This window comes from Ranitomeya imitator, chromosome 3 (assembly GCF_032444005.1).
Source record: "Ranitomeya imitator isolate aRanImi1 chromosome 3, aRanImi1.pri, whole genome shotgun sequence".
Lineage (NCBI taxonomy): Eukaryota > Metazoa > Chordata > Amphibia > Anura > Dendrobatidae > Ranitomeya > Ranitomeya imitator.
The window spans coordinates 437,831,707-437,850,010 of record NC_091284.1 but is presented as its reverse complement, the minus strand read 5'-3'; the positions used below and the strand labels follow the sequence as shown (position 1 = coordinate 437,850,010).

The following is an 18,304-nucleotide window of genomic DNA, read 5'->3' as shown; positions in this document are numbered from 1 at the left end:
TAACAGGAGAAATTGGACCCCAAAAGTTGTTGTCCTATTTGTCCCGAGTACACTGATACCCCATATGTTGGGGTAAACCCCTGTTTGGGCACACGGGAGCGCTCGGAAGGGAAGAAGCACTGTTTTACTTTTTCAACGCAGAATTGGCTGGAATTGAGATCGGACGCCATGTCGCGTTTGGAGAGCCCCTGATGTGCCTAAACAGTGGAAACCCCCCAATTATAACTGAAACCCTAATCCAAACACACCCCTAACCCTAATCCCAACAGTAACCCTAACCACACCTCTAACCCTGACACACCCCTAACCCTAATCCCAACCCTATTCCCAACTGTAAATGTAATCTAAACCCTAACCGTAACTTTAGCCCCAACCCTAACTGTAGCCTTAACCCTAGCCCTAACCCTAACCCTAGCCCTAACCCTAATGGAAAAATGGAAATAAATACATTTTTTTAATTTTTCCCTAACTAAGGGGGTGATGAAGGGGGGTTTAATTTACTTTTATAGCGGGTTTTTTAGCGGATTTTTATGATTGGCAGCCATCACACACTGAAAGACACTTTTTATTGCAAAAAATATTTTTTGCGTTACCACATTTTGAGAGCTATAATTTTTCCATATTTTGGTTCACAGAGTCAAGTGAGGTCTTGTTTTTTGCGGGACGAGTTGACGTTTTTATTGGTAACATTTTCGGGCACGTTACATTTTTTGATCGCTTTTTATTCCGATTTTTGTGAGGCAGAATGACCAAAAACCAGCTATTCATGAATTTCTTTTGGGGGAGGCGTTTATACCGTTCCGCGTTTGGTAAAATTGATAAATCAGTTTTATTCTTCGGGTCAGTACGATTACAGCGACACCTCATTTATATCATTTTTTTATGTTTTGGCGCTTTTATACGATAAAAACTATCTTATAGAAAAAATAATTATTTTTGCATCGCTTTACTCTCAGGACTATAACTTTTTTATTTTTTTACTGATGATGCTGTATGGCGGCTCGCTTTTTGCGGTACAAGATGACGCTTTCAGCGGTATCATGGTTATTTATATCTGTCTTTTTGATCGCTTGTTATTCCACTTTTTGTTCGGCGGTATGATAATAAAGCGTTGTTTTTTGCCTCGTTTTTTTTTTTTTTTTTCTTACGGTGTTTACTGAAGGGGTTAACTAGTGGGCCAGTTTTATAGGTCGGGCCGTTACGGACACGGCGATACTAAATATGTGTACTTTTCTTGTTTTTTTTATTTAGATAAAGAAATGTATTTATGGGAATAATATTTTTTTTTATTTTTTTTTTTACACATTTTGAAAAAATTTTTTTTAACTTTTTTACATTGTCCCAGGGGGGGACATCACAGATCGGTGATCTGACAGTTTGCACAGCACTCTTATCAGATCACCGATCTGAGAGCAGTGCAGGCTGCTTCACAGTGCCTGCTCTAAGCAGGCTCTGTGAAGCCACCTCCCTCCCTGCAGGACCCGGATCCGCGGCCATCTTGGATCCGGGTCTGGAGCAGGCAGGGAGGGAGGTAAGACCCTCGCAGCAACGCGATCACATCGCCCCCTCCCTGCGCGATGCTTCCCTGCACCGCCGGCACATCGCGATCACGTTTGATCGCGGTGTGCCGGGGGTTAATGTGCCGGGAGCGGTCCGTGACCGCTCCTGGCACATAGTGCCGGATGTCAGCTGCGATAGGCAGCTGACACCCGGCCGCGATCGGCCGCGCTCCCCCCGTGAGCGCCGCCGATCGCGCTGGACGTACTATCCCGTCGGTGGTCATAGGGGCCCACCCCACCTCGCCGGGATAGTACGTCCGATGTCAGAAAGGGGTTAATGAAAAACAGCTGGAGGGTCAATTTTCCACCAAGTTACATGAATTTAAAAAAAAAAAAAAGCATGTTACAGAGGCAAAGTCTCTTAAAAAGCAAAGATGGTCAGAGGTTCACCAATCTTGAACAACTACATCTAAAAATTGTGGAACAATTTCAGAAAAATGTTTCTCAATGTGAAGTTGCATAGACCTTCAACACTCTACCATATACAGTACATATCAAAAGATTCAGAGATTCTACACAAATTCACAATTTGCCATGCAATCTATAAATGCATACAAGTTAATGCACTATCATGCAAAGTAGAGGCCAAGTATCAACACAATCAAGAAATGCTGCCATCGTCAAAGCTCATTTACAATGGTCTGAAGCAAAACAAACTACGGTATTTCCTGCTCGTCAAATGAATGAAAATGTGAAATTCTTTATGGAAACCACAGATGTTGTCTCCTGTGGACTCATGAGGAGAGGGACCATCCAGCTTGTTATCAGTGCACAGTTCAAAAGCCTGCATATCCGATGGTATGGAGTTTCGTTAGTGTCCATGGCATGGGCAGCTTACACATTGGGAAAGGCACTATCAATGGTGAGCACTATATAGAAGTTACAGAACAACATATGCTCCATCCAGACAGTGTCTATAACAGGGAAGGCCATACATATTTCAGCAGGACAATGCTAAACCACATACTGCATCCATCACTACAGCAGGACTCTACTGAAGAGTCCATGTATGGAACTTGTCTCCCCCAATTCACACCTTTTAAGAATAAAAAAAAAAATAGTGCATTATGAAACAGAGACAAAAAAAATCCGGCAAAGACTATGGACTGTTGAGCAGCTAGAATCCTACATCAGACAAGAACGGGACAAAATTCCTCTCCCCAAACTCCAGAACTTATCGCTTCCCAAATGGTTACAAAGTAATGTAAAAAGAAAAACGGATGCTACACAATGGTACACATGCCCTATCCCAACTTTTTTTATGTTTTTTTTTTTTTTTCAAATAAAATTGAAAAATGTCTAACTTCACCTTCTGATCTGTGATCTATTGTGAATAAAATATGGCTATAATAAATATCAAAATTATTTGTTCTCTTCAAAATTTTACAAAGCAACCCAACTTTTTTGGAACTGGAGTTGTAAATTATTCAGTACCCAAAAAAAAAAAACCCCAGGCAAACAGTACACAAATTATTTCAAATGTTAGATTTAAAAAACTATGACAGCAGATACCAATATATCAGGATGAAATAAAAAAAAAATAAAAAAAAATGCATAACAATCTACTATATAATTGTCTACGGGTCACTTCTGTCTGTCTGTCTGTCACGGATATTCATTGAATCCAAGTCGCTGATTGGTCTCGCCACCTGCCTGTCATGGCTGCCGCGACCAATCAGCGACGGGCACAGTCCGGCGGAAAAATGGCCGCTCCTTCCTCCTCGCAGTCAGTGCCCGCTCCGTACTCCCCTCCAGTCAGCGCTCACACAGGGTTAATGGCAGCGTTGACCGCGGTGTAATGCACTCGATTAACGCTGCTATTAACCCTGTGTGACCAACTTTTTACTATACATGCTGCCTATGCAGCATGAATAGTAAAAATATCTAATGTTAAAAATAATAAAAAAATATAATTATATACTCACCTTTCGGAGCCCCCGGATCGAAGCGACCGGTTACCGATGCTCCTCGCGAAGCCCCGGTGACCGCTCCATGCATTTCGGTCTCGCGAGACCACTACGTCATGATCTCGCGAGACCGCAATGCACTCTTCAGACCGGAGTGCGCGAGCATCGGTAACCGGCCGCTTCGATCCAGAGGCTCCGGAAGGTGATTTTATTTTATTTTAACAGGGATATGGTGCATACTACGCGGCTCTGTGCTGTATACTACGTGGCTGGGCAATATACTACGTGACTGGGCAATATACTACGTGGCTGGGCAATATACTACGTGGCTGGGCAATATACTACGTGGCTGGGCAATATACTACGTGGGCTGGGCAATATACTACGTGGGCTGGGCAATATACTACGTGGGCTGGGCAATATACTACGTCGCTGGGCAATATACTACGTGGGCTGGGCAATATACTACGTGGGCTGGGCAATATACTACGTGGGCTGGGCAATATACTACGTGGGCTGGGCAATATACTACGTGGGCTGGGCAATATACTACGTGGGCTGGGCAATATACTACGTGGGCTGGGCAATATACTACGTGGGCTGGGCAATATACTACGTGGGCTGGGCAATATACTACGTGGGCTGGGCAATATACTACGTGGGCTGGGCAATATACTACGTGGGCTGGGCAATATACTACGTGGGCTGGGCAATATACTACGTGGGCTGGGCAATATACTACGTGGACATGCATATTCTAGAATACCCGATGCGTTAGAATCGGGCCACCATCTAGTGAATACATAAAAGTGTAAAAAAACTCAGCTGTGGCTCTCACTTCCATTGGATGTATGTGATACATCTGAAGGCTGGAGTGTGAAGCCAGCGAAAACTGGCAGCAGGGAACACGTGACAAGTAGTGCGATCCTCGGGAGAAACAGTGCCGACACCACTGGAATGGCGCTGGCACTGGAGGCAAGTATAAGTGCTAATCTTTTTAATAGGAGACAACCCCTTTAAAAGGGGTTTTCCCATGAACAAAAGTTCATTTTAAATCAATAGATCTTATAATTATATTATATTATTATTATTAAGTTCCACAAACTTATAACTGTTCCCCTGCTGTGTACCGTGTAATGGCACCGTGCAGAAACATGGTCTGATCATACCATTGTACCATGCTATGATGACATCAGGTCACCATGGCAAGGATCGGCACCTCACGTCACGCAGTGGGGACTCGGATCCAAAGGCAGAGGGGCAGTCATCACTCTGCCAGCTCCCGAAATGCTGCGATCGTACTACGTAGCTGGGCAATATACTACGTGGCTGGGCAATATATTAAGTGGCTGGGCAATATACTACGTGGCTGGGCAATATACTACGTGGCTGGGCAATATATTAAGTGGCTGGGCAATATACTACGTGGCTGGGCAATATACTACGTGGCTGGGCAATATATTAAGTGGCTGGGCAATATACTACGTGGACATGCATATTCTAGAATACCTGATGCGTTAGAATCGGGCCACTATTTAGTAGTATAATAAAGGTCAATCAACAATAGACTACAAAACAGGCGTTTAAAGAGGCCTTTCACTTACTTGTCCTTCTCATTTTCTTCATGCTTGTTAAGGCTGCATAACTGTAGTGTGTCCAGTCTTTGGGTAACTTCTTCTGCCCACCGACAATTAACCAACTCCCTGAGCTGCAAGGGGGCTCTAGAGGGAGGAAACACAAGGTTAATAAAATGTCAAATTTTGAGAGAATGATCGTTTAGATTGGAAAGGCATTATATTGATATTCTAACATTAGACAAGGAACAGCCTCCTAATAAGTAAATTGTATAGGGGTTCGTACTAACCAAGACTATATTTTTTTTATTCCTCCCTATTCTTGCAAGAGCCATGACAAATTCTGTCAAAATACAATACGAAGGCTTGTTTTTTTGTTTTTTTTTAGTTCAGAATGAGTTGTAATTTAATGACACCATTTTACTGTATCATGTACACACACAAAAAAGACACTGAAAAAAAAAAAAAAAAAGATTCTAAGTGGGGTGAAAATGCAGAAAAAAAAAACCTGCAATTCCACATTATTTTTTAAGTTTGTTTCTATAGCGTTCATTGTACTGGAAATATGAGCTGGCAACATGATTCTCAAAGTCATTACGATTACAGAGATAGACAAATGTACCGTATATTTAAAAAAATAAGTGAATTCTAAGATATATCTATCTATTATATTGCATATGCCAAACTGATTCCATTGATACCATTTTGGCACAGTCATGGCCACAAGTGTTGGCACCCTTGAAATGGTTTCAGAAAATTCAGTATTTTTCCCAGAAAAGCATTGCAATTACATGTTTTGTTATACATGTTTTATTTCCTGTGTGTATAGGAAAAACACCAAAAAAATTTGAAAAACATCTTGCAGGTTACATCAGGGGCTTATCTACAGCATTACTGAATGCTGTAGATAAGCCCCTGATGCCGGTGGCCTTAGCTTATAGGCCAATTTTGGGGTGACAGATTCCCTTTAACCCACGATAATTTGATCGCTTATACTATATACTGCAATCCACAGTATTGCAGTATGTATGTATGTATGTATGTATGTATGTATGTATGTATGTATGTATATATATATATATATATATATATAATCTCCTTTGAAGCTCAGCTTATAGTCAAGCTTTGGAGAACCATTAAGATGACAGAGACAGGGGCCCCTTTGTCAGGCTCCCAGCTGACTAAAGCGTTTAAAATCAGCCAGTAGATAGAACACGGTACCAAGATATATTTCTTTCCTGTATTAAAATCAGCCAATGACTTGTGATGTGGGTGACCACTCAAATGTGTCTTAAAGTGGGTTCTTCAAGAATGTAATAAGTTGACCCTGGTAATGTAATTCAACCAGCAGCCCATCCTAGTGAAGTGTCAGGATGGGTTGCAGTTCAAAGAAACAGACAGCTTCCAATACCTGATAACAGAAAGCAGGTGTATGATAATTATGCTTTGATAAAGATCCGTAAGTGATCGAAACGCGTCGCTGTTCCTGTCCCGGTGTGCGGCCAGAGAGCATGTACCCACTGTTTTTACATTGGCACAATAAAGTTTCAAGCCTGGATTTTAAGAATATGGAGCTGGAACGACTTTTTTCTTTTTTCCTCGCATGATAAGCACACATACCTCCATGAACAGAGGGGGCTGTGACAGGCAGAAGACATACATTTCCCTCTCGACTGACTGGGCACAAAGGATTTTTTCTACAACCTCAGTCCTTCTGCTGATTCACTGTGCAGGAAGAATTGAGGCTAGAGCAAAAAATGATTTGTGCTCAGTCAGTCAAAGAGAAGAATAACGGTACCTTTACACTAAACAACTTACCAACGATCACGACCAGCGATACGACCTGGCCATGATTGTTGGTAAGTCGTTGTGTGGTCGCTGGGGAGATGTCACAGAGACAGTTCTCTCCAGCGACCAACGATCAGGGGAAAGACTTCGGCATCGTTGAAACTGTCTTCAACGATGCCGAAGTCCCCGGGTAACCAGGGTAAATATCGGGTTACTAAGCGCAGGGCCGCGCTTAGCAACCAGATATTTACCATGGTTACCATTGTAAAAGTTAAAAAAAACAAAAAAAAAAACAGTACATACTCACATTCCGATGTCTGTCACGTTCCCCGGCGTCAGCTTCCCGCACTGACTGTCAGCGTCGGCCGTAGAGAAGAGCACAGCGGTGATGTCACCGCTGTGCTCTGCTTTACGGCCGGCCGGCGCTGACACAGTCAGTACGGGAAGCTGACGCCGGGGGACGTGACAGACATCGGAATGCGAGTATGTACTGTTTTGTTTTTGTTTTTTAACTTTTACAATGGTAACCAGGGTAAATATCGGGTTACTAAGCGCTGCCCTGCGCTTCGTAACCCGATATTTACCCTCGTTACCAGTGAACACATCGCTGGATCGGCGTCACACACGCCGATTCAGCGATGACAGCGGGTGATCAGCAACCAAAAAAAGGTCCTGATCATTCCCAGCGACCAACGATCTCCCAGCAGGGGCCTGATCATTGGTCGCTGTCACGCATAACGATTTCGTTAATGAAATCGTTATTTGTGAAGGTACCTTTACTCTAACAATTCTCTTGCAGGTCATTGGTATGTGTGCTTTAGTGAGACGCAGGTCCCCGGCCAGCCCAAGACCCAGGTCCCCGGCCAGCCCAAGACCCAGGTCCCCGGCCAGCCCAAGACCCAGGTCCCCGGCCAGCCCAAGACCCAGGTCCCCGGCCAGCCCAAGACCCAGGTCCCCGGCCAGCCCAAGACGCAGGTAACCGGCCAGCCCAAGACGCAGGTAACCGGCCAGCCCAAGACACAGGTAACCGGCCAGCCCAAGACGCAGGTAACCGGCCAGCCCAAGATGCAGGTAACCGGCCAGCCCAAGATGCAGGTCCCCGGCCAGCCCTTTACAAAGTATAGGCAATAAATTATACCTGCAGTGTGGGCACTGAGCTCTTTGTTCGGTAAGCCATCTCTGTAAACAACAATAAATAAAAAAGGATTAAAATTTGTTTTTAAATCTATAGTTAAAAATTATTAAGCTAACAGTTACATTTAAATATTTATGTTTGCTTCGAGTGGATTATATGTTGATTTGCAAATGAAAAAGTGTGTACACAGTCTTAATATTCCCATTATAATACATGTGACGACGATGTGACGGCAGGGACATGACAACATGATTTTATAAACTACATTGAATTGAGGAAAAGCCATATGCAGGAAAAGGACTTTCCAAAACAACAGAATATAGATGTGTAGATGGTATCAGATGGATGGTGAAAATAAAAAAAATGTGACAAACACACAGCCTCCTACAGTGCGCATCTACTTCTCAGGCACATTAAATAATGCATTGGTACAGATTAGCTTAAGTTTCAGCTGTCAGCCGCCATCTGCTAAGCATCATAAAGGATGTAACCAGAGATCTGTGTATGGAACAGTTACCATTGGATGTCTACAGTACATTTGCAGTGCAAGCTTAATCCATCTGAAAACCTACGGTACTTTTTGGATAAAATCTCAGTGACATTACTGAAATTCAAAACTTGATGAGGTTATTACTATGCCTGGTCTTTTCCTGCATTGAAAAGTATAGGTTCAACAAAAGACTTTTTGTAAAAATAAACATAAATTTTCTGGGTAAAGGTACCGTCACACTCAGCAACGAGAACGACAACAATCCGTGACGTTGCAGCGTCCTGGATAGCGATCTCGTTGTGTTTGACACGCAGCAGCGATCTGGTTCCCGCTGTGCCATCGCTGGTCGGAGCTAGAAGTCCGGAACTTTATTTGGTTGTCAGTTCGGCGTGTATCGTCATGTTTGACATCAAAAGCAACGACGCCAGCAACGTTTTACATGGAGCTAACAACCAGCGAGAACGATAAGTGAGTCGCCGTTACATCACTGGATCGCTCCTGCATCGTTCTGGAGCTGCTGTGTTTGACGTCTCTACAGCGACCTAAACAGCGACGCTCCAGCGATCGGCTCGTTGTCTATATCGCTGCAGCGACGCTAAGTGTGACGGTACCTTAAGTAAAACTAGAGAGGCCAGACTGGTTGGGGGAAGAGAAGGGCAATTGGTACATATACGGTACTTATTTTATAAACTATTCAACATTAAAATTGTAATACCAAGAGGAAAAAGATGTGGAATTAAGAAAATCACAAGACATGTTGATGATCTGCAAATGATGAAAAATTGAAAACTAAAGTTTCAAAACATGTGAATTTATTTAGTATCGTGCATGTGCAGAAATACATGCATGCTATCGATTAGGTTATCTGAGGAATAATCTTGTATACACAAATCACCAAGATCCGCTACTGGCATCTCTCTTTGTAATTGCCAACCAATGATGTCTCCCATCAAGCCCCTCTGGCATAAGTCCGGGAATGCTTTAAAACCATGGTAGCACTTTTAGGCCAAGCATGCTTCACAGTAACACCAGCAACATGCCGCTCGTCAGGCTGAAAAAAGGCTCTTGGGATACTGAAGAAAGTGGTGGTACCACAGGTTTCACTGTCCATTTATTACCACATTGTTAGCGTATCTGGAATAAAGACTAGAGGGGTCCGGCTAACACACACTATGCCATAGGACTGGTGTAATGTTCCCTTGAGAAGGCCTTTTCTTGGCATTGCCAATATGGTCTCCAGACAAATCTCCAGCTACCATAGTGTTCAAGACAAGTTGTCTGAAAAGGTCTCAAGTCTGAAGAGGATAGACCTTCATTGCCATCTGTCTCTACACCCCAACAGCGTTTGAGAGTGGTGGTCTAAGGTCAATAAATGGGTCCTAACGTGTGGACATTACACCAGTCTTACTCATAGGTCTTCAATCCAAATCCTGATACATTAACATCTTAGCATTACAATGATTTGGTCGAGAAACAAGTGGTACGACCATTTCTCCAAAGTGCCACAGAAGCTGTTTTTTCAACATGACAACACCAGGCTACACATTGCTCGTGCTACTGTGAGCAGCCTGCACGTGCTACCATAGCCTTCAGCATATTATTATTATTATTTTTTATTGTTATAGCGCCATTTATTCCATGGCGCTTTACATGTGAGGAGGGGTATACATAATAAAAACAAGTACAATAATCTTAAACATAAGTCATAACTGGTACAGGAGGAGTGAGGACCCTGCCCGCGAAGGCTCACAATCTACAAGGGATGGGTGAGAATACAGTAGGTGAGGATAGAGCTGGTCATGCAGCGGTTTGGTCGATCGGTGCTTACTGCAGGTTGTGGGCTTGTCGGAAGAGGTGGGTCACATAGTAACATAGTAACATAGTTAGTAAGGCCGAAAAAAGACATTTGTCCATCCAGTTCAGCCTATATTCCATCATAATAAATCCCCAGATCTACGTCCTTCTACCGAACCTAATAATTGTATGATACAATATTGTTCTGCTCCAGGAAGACATCCAGGCCTCTCTTGAACCCCTCGACTGAGTTCGCCATCACCACCTCCTCAGGCAAGCAATTCCAGATTCTCACTGTCCTAACAGTAAAGAATCCTCTTCTATGTTGGTGGAAAAACCTTCTCTCCTCCAGACGCAAAGAATGCCCCCTTGTGCCCGTCACCTTCCTTGGTATAAACAGATCCTCAGCGAGATATTTGTATTGTCCCCTTATATACTTATACATGGTTATTAGATCTCCCCTCAGTCGTCTTTTTTCTAGACTAAATAATCCTAATTTCGCTAATCTATCTGGGTATTGTAGTTCTCCCATCCCCTTTATTAATTTTGTTGCCCTCCTTTGTACTCTCTCTAGTTCCATTATATCCTTCCTGAGCACCGGTGCCCAAAACTGGACACAGTACTCCATGTGCGGTCTAACTAGGGATTTGTACAGAGGCAGTATAATGCTCTCATCATGTGTATCCAGACCTCTTTTAATGCACCCCATGATCCTGTTTGCCTTGGCTGCTGCTGCCTGGCACTGGCTGCTCCAGGTAAGTTTATCATTAACTAGGATCCCCAAGTCCTTCTCCCTGTCCGATTTACCCAGTGGTTTCCCATTCAGTGTGTAATGGTGATATTGATTCCTTCTTCCCATGTGTATAACCTTACATTTATCATTGTTAAACCTCATCTGCCACCTTTCAGCCCAAGTTTCCAACTTATCCAGATCCATCTGTAGCAGAATACTATCTTCTCTTGTATTAACTGCTTTACATAGTTTTGTATCATCTGCAAATATCGATATTTTACTGTGTAAACCTTCTACCAGATCATTAATGAATATGTTGAAGAGAACAGGTCCACTGACCCCTGCGGTACCCCACTGGTCACAGCGACCCAGTTAGAGACTATACCATTTATAACCACCCTCTGCTTTCTATCACTAAGCCAGTTACTAACCCATTTACACACATTTTCCCCCAGACCAAGCATTCTCATTTTGTGTACCAACCTCTTGTGCGGCACGGTATCAAACGCTTTGGAAAAATCGAGATATACCACGTCCAATGACTCACCGTGGTCCAGCCTATAGCTTACCTCTTCATAAAAACTGATTAGATTGGTTTGACAGGAGCGATTTCTCATAAACCCATGCTGATATGGAGTTAAAGAGTTATTCTCATTGAGATAATCCAGAATAACATCCCTCAGGTTCTTTTTGAAGGTTTCGATGGTAGGCGAGAGTCTGATGTATTGTGGTAGAGGGTTCCAGAGTAGGGGTGATACGCGAGAGAAATCCTGTATACGATTGTGGGAAGAGGAGATAAGAGGGGAGTAGAGAAGGAGATTTTTTGAGGATCGGAGGTTGCGTGTAGGCAAGTACCGGGAGACGAGGTCACAGATGTATGGAGGAGACGGGTTGTGGATGGCTTTGTACGTCATGGTTAGGGTTTTGTACTGGAGTCTCTGGGCAATGGGGAGCCAGTGAAGGGATTGATAGAGGGGAGAGGCCGGGGAATAGCGGGGGACAGGTGGATTAGTCAGGCAGCAGAGTTTAGAATAGATTGGAGGGGTGGGAGAGTGTTAGAGGGGAGGCCACAGAGCAGGAGGTTGCAGTAGTCAAGGCGAGAGATGATGAGGGCATGGACTAGGGTTTTTGCAGATTATTGGTTGAGGAATGTACGGATCGGGGAAATATTTTTGAGTTGCAGTCGGCAAGAAGTGGAAAGGGCTTGGATATGTGGTTTGAAGGAGAGATCAGCGTCAAGGATTACCCCGAGGCAGCGAGCTTGTGGGACTGGGGAGAGTGGGCAGCCATTTACTGTAATGGATAGGTTCGTTGGGGGGGGGGGGGTCGCGTGAGATGGGGGAAAGATTAAGAATTCTGTTTTGTCCCATGTTAGGCCCAACATGTCCATGTCAGGACTTGCCTCTCATCGACCTAATCTGGCATGTCATTGTTCAGCAATTGCAAAGGGAGCTGGCAACAGCTGATCTTAACCTCTTAGTTACCACCAATATGCATTTTTACTGATCTGAGATATAAGACTATAGCATCACCCTGACTGGTTATGGCTACTTTCACAAATCAGGTTTTTTGTTTCAGGGAGAATCCGGCTAATGTTCCAAAAAACGGATCCGTTGCAATTAGTGAAAAAACTGATGCAACGGAAGAAACAGAGAAAGAAAGAGAGAGAGATGATTTGAATGGAAAAAGCTTGGAAAACCGGATCCGGAGGCCGGATTCATCGTTTCACACGTTTTTGGCCAGCTCGTCACTGTGCGTTTTTTTTCACCAGCCAAAAAAAAAAAACGTTTTCTCCGCCTGCCGGTAACAACTATTTGGACGGATCAGGAAAAAAAAAAAACAGATGAAACGTGAGGCCATCAGGTGCAATCTGGTGCTAGTACAACTCTGAGATAAAAAAACAGATCTGGCGCAAAAAAGCGGATCCATTTTTTTTTTTTTTTCAAAACTTTCCGGATTGTGCCTGAAACAGAAAACCTGATGTGTGAAAGTAGCCTAAGACACAGCAGCTGTACGCGACAGCCAACACCCTGCTGCATCAGTCACAATCAGTGTTGGCACTGACCAAAGGCGTTTAACCATCTAGATGCTGCTTTCAATAGTGAAAGAAGCAGCTAGATGGTTATCAGAGCTTGGGAGCTTCCTCATTATCCCCATTGGCACCCTGATATTGGCCTCAGTCTGCTGACTATAGTGAACAAACCAAAAACAGCCTGTTTTTGGTTTGTTTTCTTGAATATTGAAGGATTTTTTTCCTCTTTTTGCGGTTTTCATGTTCGAGTAGGACTGGCAAACGTAAGGACCCTTGACGCGGGTTGCCAGCTTACATGTTATGGCCAGAATATCAACCAATAACATATATATTGATATGTTGTTGTTTTTTGCATGTTGAATTTTTTTCGGGGTGCAGTTGGGCCCAAATGGTTCTGTACACTGTGGCCTCTGTTCATACAGGATGCATTTTAGCACTCGGCAGCCCGCCATAGGGCGTCATTAATAGGCTGGAGCCAGATGCTCTACATTCCTTGTGTGAACATTGCCACATACCGAGTATATTTTTTTGCATTGGTGTTCCACACAGCCAATCCCTGATTGAAGGCTGGCTGTTTTATTTTACTTGGGTCCGCTGCACCCTGTTAGTGCAATTGTATTGAAGCCCATTTAGACAGGTAGGCATCTGCCTGTTTTTGGTTTGTTTTCTTGAATATTGGAGAATTTTTTCCTCTTTTTGTGGTTTTCTGCTGGCTATAGTGACCTGTTCAGAAGTTAGAAACATTTTAGTGGCAAAAATTTAATTTCAGTCATGCCACTTTGTATTAATTTCTGAAAATTAATTGACATTTTAAACTACCCAACATCATTTTTTATATGTTGATGGTGGGTTTAAAATATTATCACTTTTGGGGTGGGTTAAGCCCTTAATGTTTTCGATACGACTTGTGTTTAATTGTGAAAAAAAAGTGAAATTTGGCAAAAATGTTGCTATACTTATACTTTTAATTCTTATGCCCTTAAACCAGGGAGTTATGTCACACGAAATACTTAATAAGTAACATTTCCCACGTCTACTTTACATCAGCACAATTTTTGAAAAACAATTTTTTTTTTGCTAGGAAGATAGAAGGGTTAAAAGTTGATAAGTGATTTTTAATTTTTACAACAAAATGTTTATTTTTTTTTTTTTTTGGGGACCACATAACATTTGAAGTGACTTTTAGGGGGCCCATATATAAACATAAAATACCAATGGTGATGCCATTAAAAAATGCACCATTCAAAGACCTCAAAACCACATTCAAGAAGTTAATTAAGGCTTCAGGTGCTTCACAGGAACCACCCCTTAAAGACCGCCAATACGCTTTTTAGAAGCAGCAGTTAAAGGGCCTTATCCCTCAGTGATGCTTTTTAACGGCGCTGAGAAATAAGGGTTTAATTTGAATGTGGACATTGTAATGCCTTGTGAAGGTATGCAGGCTAGACCATGTTGCGGCCTTGCAAACCTGCTCTGCCGTTGCCTGGTGCCGGATGGCCCAGGAAGCACCCATCGACCGAGTAGAGTGTGCTCTAATCCCCGCCGGAATAGAACTGCCCCTGACCCAATAGGATTCTTGAATAGCTGAATGGACCCATCTGGCTATCGTGGCCTTAGACGCGGCTAAACCCTTTCGGTGACCCTCCGGGAGCACAAAGAGAAAGTCTGATTTGCGGAAAGGAGCAGTTCTAGAAACGTACCTCCTAAGGGCCCGTACCACGTCCAGGGTGTGAAGGGCCTTTTCGACCCTATGTTTTGGCTTTGGGCAGAAGGAGGGAAGAATGATATCTTCATTAAAAGGTGGAAAGATGAAACCACCTTAGGAAGTAAAGCTGGAGATGGGCATAGGACTACTTTGTCCTGGTGGAAGGAATGGTGCCCGGCAGGATAGTGCGGCCAACTCTGCGACCCGTCTGATAGAGGTTACTGCCACAAGGAAGGCCACCTTCCAGGAGAAGACAGTCAGCGGGACATCCTGCAGAGGTTCAAACGGAGATTCCGGAAGAACACTCACACCCAAATTGAGATCCCAGGTCTCTAACGGCATTCTTTAGGGGGGTACCACGTGGGAGACCCCTTGAATGAAGGTCCTGACTTGCAAGGTGGCAGCAATCTTACGTTGGAACAACACAAATAACGCTGAGATCTGACCCTTGAGGGGACTGAGCGCCAGGCCAGAATCCAAGCCGGACTGGAGAAAATCCAAAATGAAAGGAATTAAGAAAACAAGCAGAGGGCGACCGCGGAGCCTGCACCATGAGAAGAAGGTTTTCCAGGTGCGGTGATAAATGCAAGCGGAAGACGCTTTGCGAGTGCTTTTCATTGTGGGAATGACCTGCTGGGAGAGACCAGCTTCAGTTAGAATCCAGGTTTCAACAGCCACGCCATTAAACGTAGGGCCCCTGAGCTCTGGTGGTAGATCGACCCTTGGCGAAGCAGATCTGTGCGGTCTGGTAACCGCCAGGGGACGTCGTATACGAGTTGAACGAGCTCCGCCTACCATGCGCGACGTGGCAACAAGAATCACCGGAACCCCCTCCTTCTTGATTTTTCGGATCACTTTCGGCAGTAAGGGAAGCGGAGGAAACACGGACGGGAGTTGGAACCGATGCCATGGGGATATCAGTGCGTCCACCCTGATGGCCTGGGGATCCCGAGAACGTGCTATAAAGTTGGGAACTTTGGTGTTCCGTCTGGACACCATCAGATCCACGTCCGGACTTCCGCAGCGAAGGCAGATTTGCCGGAAAACCTCTGGATGGAGTTCCCACTCCCCCGAGGCAAAACCCTGACGGCTGAGAAAATCCGCCCCCACGTTTCTCGATGCCTGGAATGTGCACTGCGGAAATGGTGGAGTGGTTGGCCTCGGCCCAACGGAGAATGTGGGAGACCTCCTGCAACGCCGCCCTGCCGCGGGTACCCCCCTGATGGTTTATGTACGCCACAGCTGTGACATTTTCCGATTGAATTCAAATTGGGTGACCCGTGAGCAGGAAGTGAAAACGTCTCAGGACAAGTCTGATCGCTCGAATCTCCAAGATGTTTATGGGAAGTCTCGACTTCCGAATTGTCCAACGCCCCTGGGCAGTGTGGTGTCGAAACACCACTCCTGAACAGAGGAGACTGGCGTCGGTAGTTACCACCAGCCAGCGGATCGGGAGAAAAGACCTCCCCTGGAAGAGAGATGATGCCAGAGTCTACCATTTGAGGGTTTGCCTGATCCGTGGAGACAGAGGACATGGCCGATCGAGAGATAAGGGACTCCTGTCCCAATTGTCCAGCAGAGCCTGTTGTAAGGAGCGGAGATAGAGTTGAGCGAAGGGAACCGCTTCTATTGCGGCCACCATTTTCTCCAGGATCTTCATGGCAAACCGAATGGACTGCGGGCGAGGACGACAGAGCGTCCGAGCTCCCTGCTGAAGCTCTTGGGCCTTGGACCGAGGGAGCAAGACCAGCCCCTTTGACGTGTCCAGGATGATGCCTAGGAAAGAGATCCCTCGGGCAGGAACGGGGGAGGACTTGTCCAAGTTGATTAACCAGCCCAGGCGCGAAAGAGAATCCAAGGTAATGCAGACGCTTGTCTCGCAGGCCTGATAAGACGGACCTTTTATCAGGAGGTCATCTAAGTATGGCAACACGACCACTCCTCGGGAGTGAAGAATGGCCATAACAGCCGCCATGACCTTTGTGAATACCCTGGGCGCAATGGCAAGGCCGAAGGGTAAGGCCGTGAATTGAAAATGGTCCTCTTGGATGGCGAAACGGAGGAAGCTTTGGTGTGGTGGGAAGATTGGGATAGGAAGATAAGCATCTTTGATGTCTATTGATGCTAGGAACTCCCCTGTCTCCATTGAGGAAATGACTGACCGGAGGGACTCCATCCTTAAGTGCCGAACTTTTACGTACTTGTTTAGGAGATTCAGGTCCAAAATAGGGCGCACTATTCAGTCCTTTTTTGGAACGACGAAGAGGTTTGAGTAAAAACCTCTGAATCTCTGGTGTTCTAGGACCAGAACAATGACCCCGTTTTGGCGGAAGGATTCGATGGCGCGGTAAAGTGCGCGAGATTGAGCCCCCGAACTTGGTAGACGAGAGGGGAAAAAACAGTGCTGGAGGGGTGGCGGAGAATTCTATTTTGTAACCAGAAGACACCAGATCTCTGACCCATTCGTCGTGGACGACGGAAAGCCAGACTTGTTGAAAAAGAACTTGAAGACACGAAAGCACACAGAGAGGTAAAAAAATACACTGTTGTAAAAAAAAAAGTCACAGTAAATAAGCAAGTGCTAGTCAAAAAATGAAAAAAAATACAGGGTATTTAGTTAATACGCTTTTTTGCAAAAAAAAGTATGTTAAGCTGCTCCACCAATTGCCAAGGTATACCCATAATAGAGCAGACTGGGGAGTCCACCACTCCTCTGTGGGTCATTTGCATTGTAGCTGTTCCATCCTGCAAGTTCCACATGGATATTTTCTCCCATGGCGATTAGTGGAGCAGCTTAACATACTGTTTTTGCAAAAAAAACGTATTAACTAAATACCCAGTATTTTTGCATTTTTTGACTAGCACTTGCTTATTTACTGTGTCTTTTTTACAACAGAGTATTTTTTGACCTCTCTGTGCGCTTTTGTGTCTTCAAGTTCTTTGGTGGTGTGAACAGGTTTCTACAGACTTGTTCACTGTGCAAGTAGCCCATGTGTTTTTGGTTTTGTTGAAAAAGAAGCAGGCGTCCGCTTCTTGGAGGTGTCGACTGGAATACTCCCCGAGTCATCGTGAAGGAAATCTGGCAGGCCAGGACCCTCTGGTTCTGGGTTGTCTAGGCTTTCCTCGCCAGGACTGATTCGGCTTGTATGAAGGTCTAGAGTCTCTGTCTGTGCATGGAGATTGTTCTGATCTGGACGAGACTGTGGAGTTGGACCAGAATGGGCTACTGGGAAAGGGCCGAAAACGAAAATATTGTTGGCGCTGAAAGGCAGCTTTAGGCCTGTGTTGCGGGAGGAACTTACTCTTCCCACCTGTAGCATCGGAAATAAGCTGGTCTAATTTTTCTCCAAAGAGATGTCTGCTCTAAAAGGGAAGGGAAATCAGAGACTTTTTTGAGGAGGAATCTGAGCGCCACTCTCTAAGCCAAATAGCTCTCCTAATGGTGATGGCGTTTGAAGCCACAGTTGCCGCACAGTCCGCTGCGTCTAAAGACGCGTACATCACAATCTCCAGCCATGGCAATTTGTTTGGCAAGACCTGCCGCCTCAGACGGAAGATCCTGTTCCTGAATGGATTTTGCAAGGGCA

At 44.7% G+C, this 18,304-nt stretch overlaps 1 protein-coding gene across 4 annotated transcripts in view; it reads right to left on the bottom strand.

The window, feature by feature from the left end:
• TRIM37 (tripartite motif containing 37) overlaps positions 1–18,304 on the bottom strand; it is a 218,767-nt gene that overhangs the window by 179,729 nt on the left and 20,734 nt on the right. For all 4 annotated transcript variants that reach the window (XM_069757342.1, XM_069757340.1, XM_069757341.1 and 1 more), the window contains exons 3-4: positions 7,967–8,007; positions 5,071–5,187 (exon numbers count right to left, since the gene is read on the bottom strand). In XM_069757342.1, the coding sequence (XP_069613443.1) occupies positions 5,071–5,187; positions 7,967–8,007 (158 nt within the window). The remainder of the gene's footprint in view (positions 1–5,070; positions 5,188–7,966; positions 8,008–18,304) is intronic.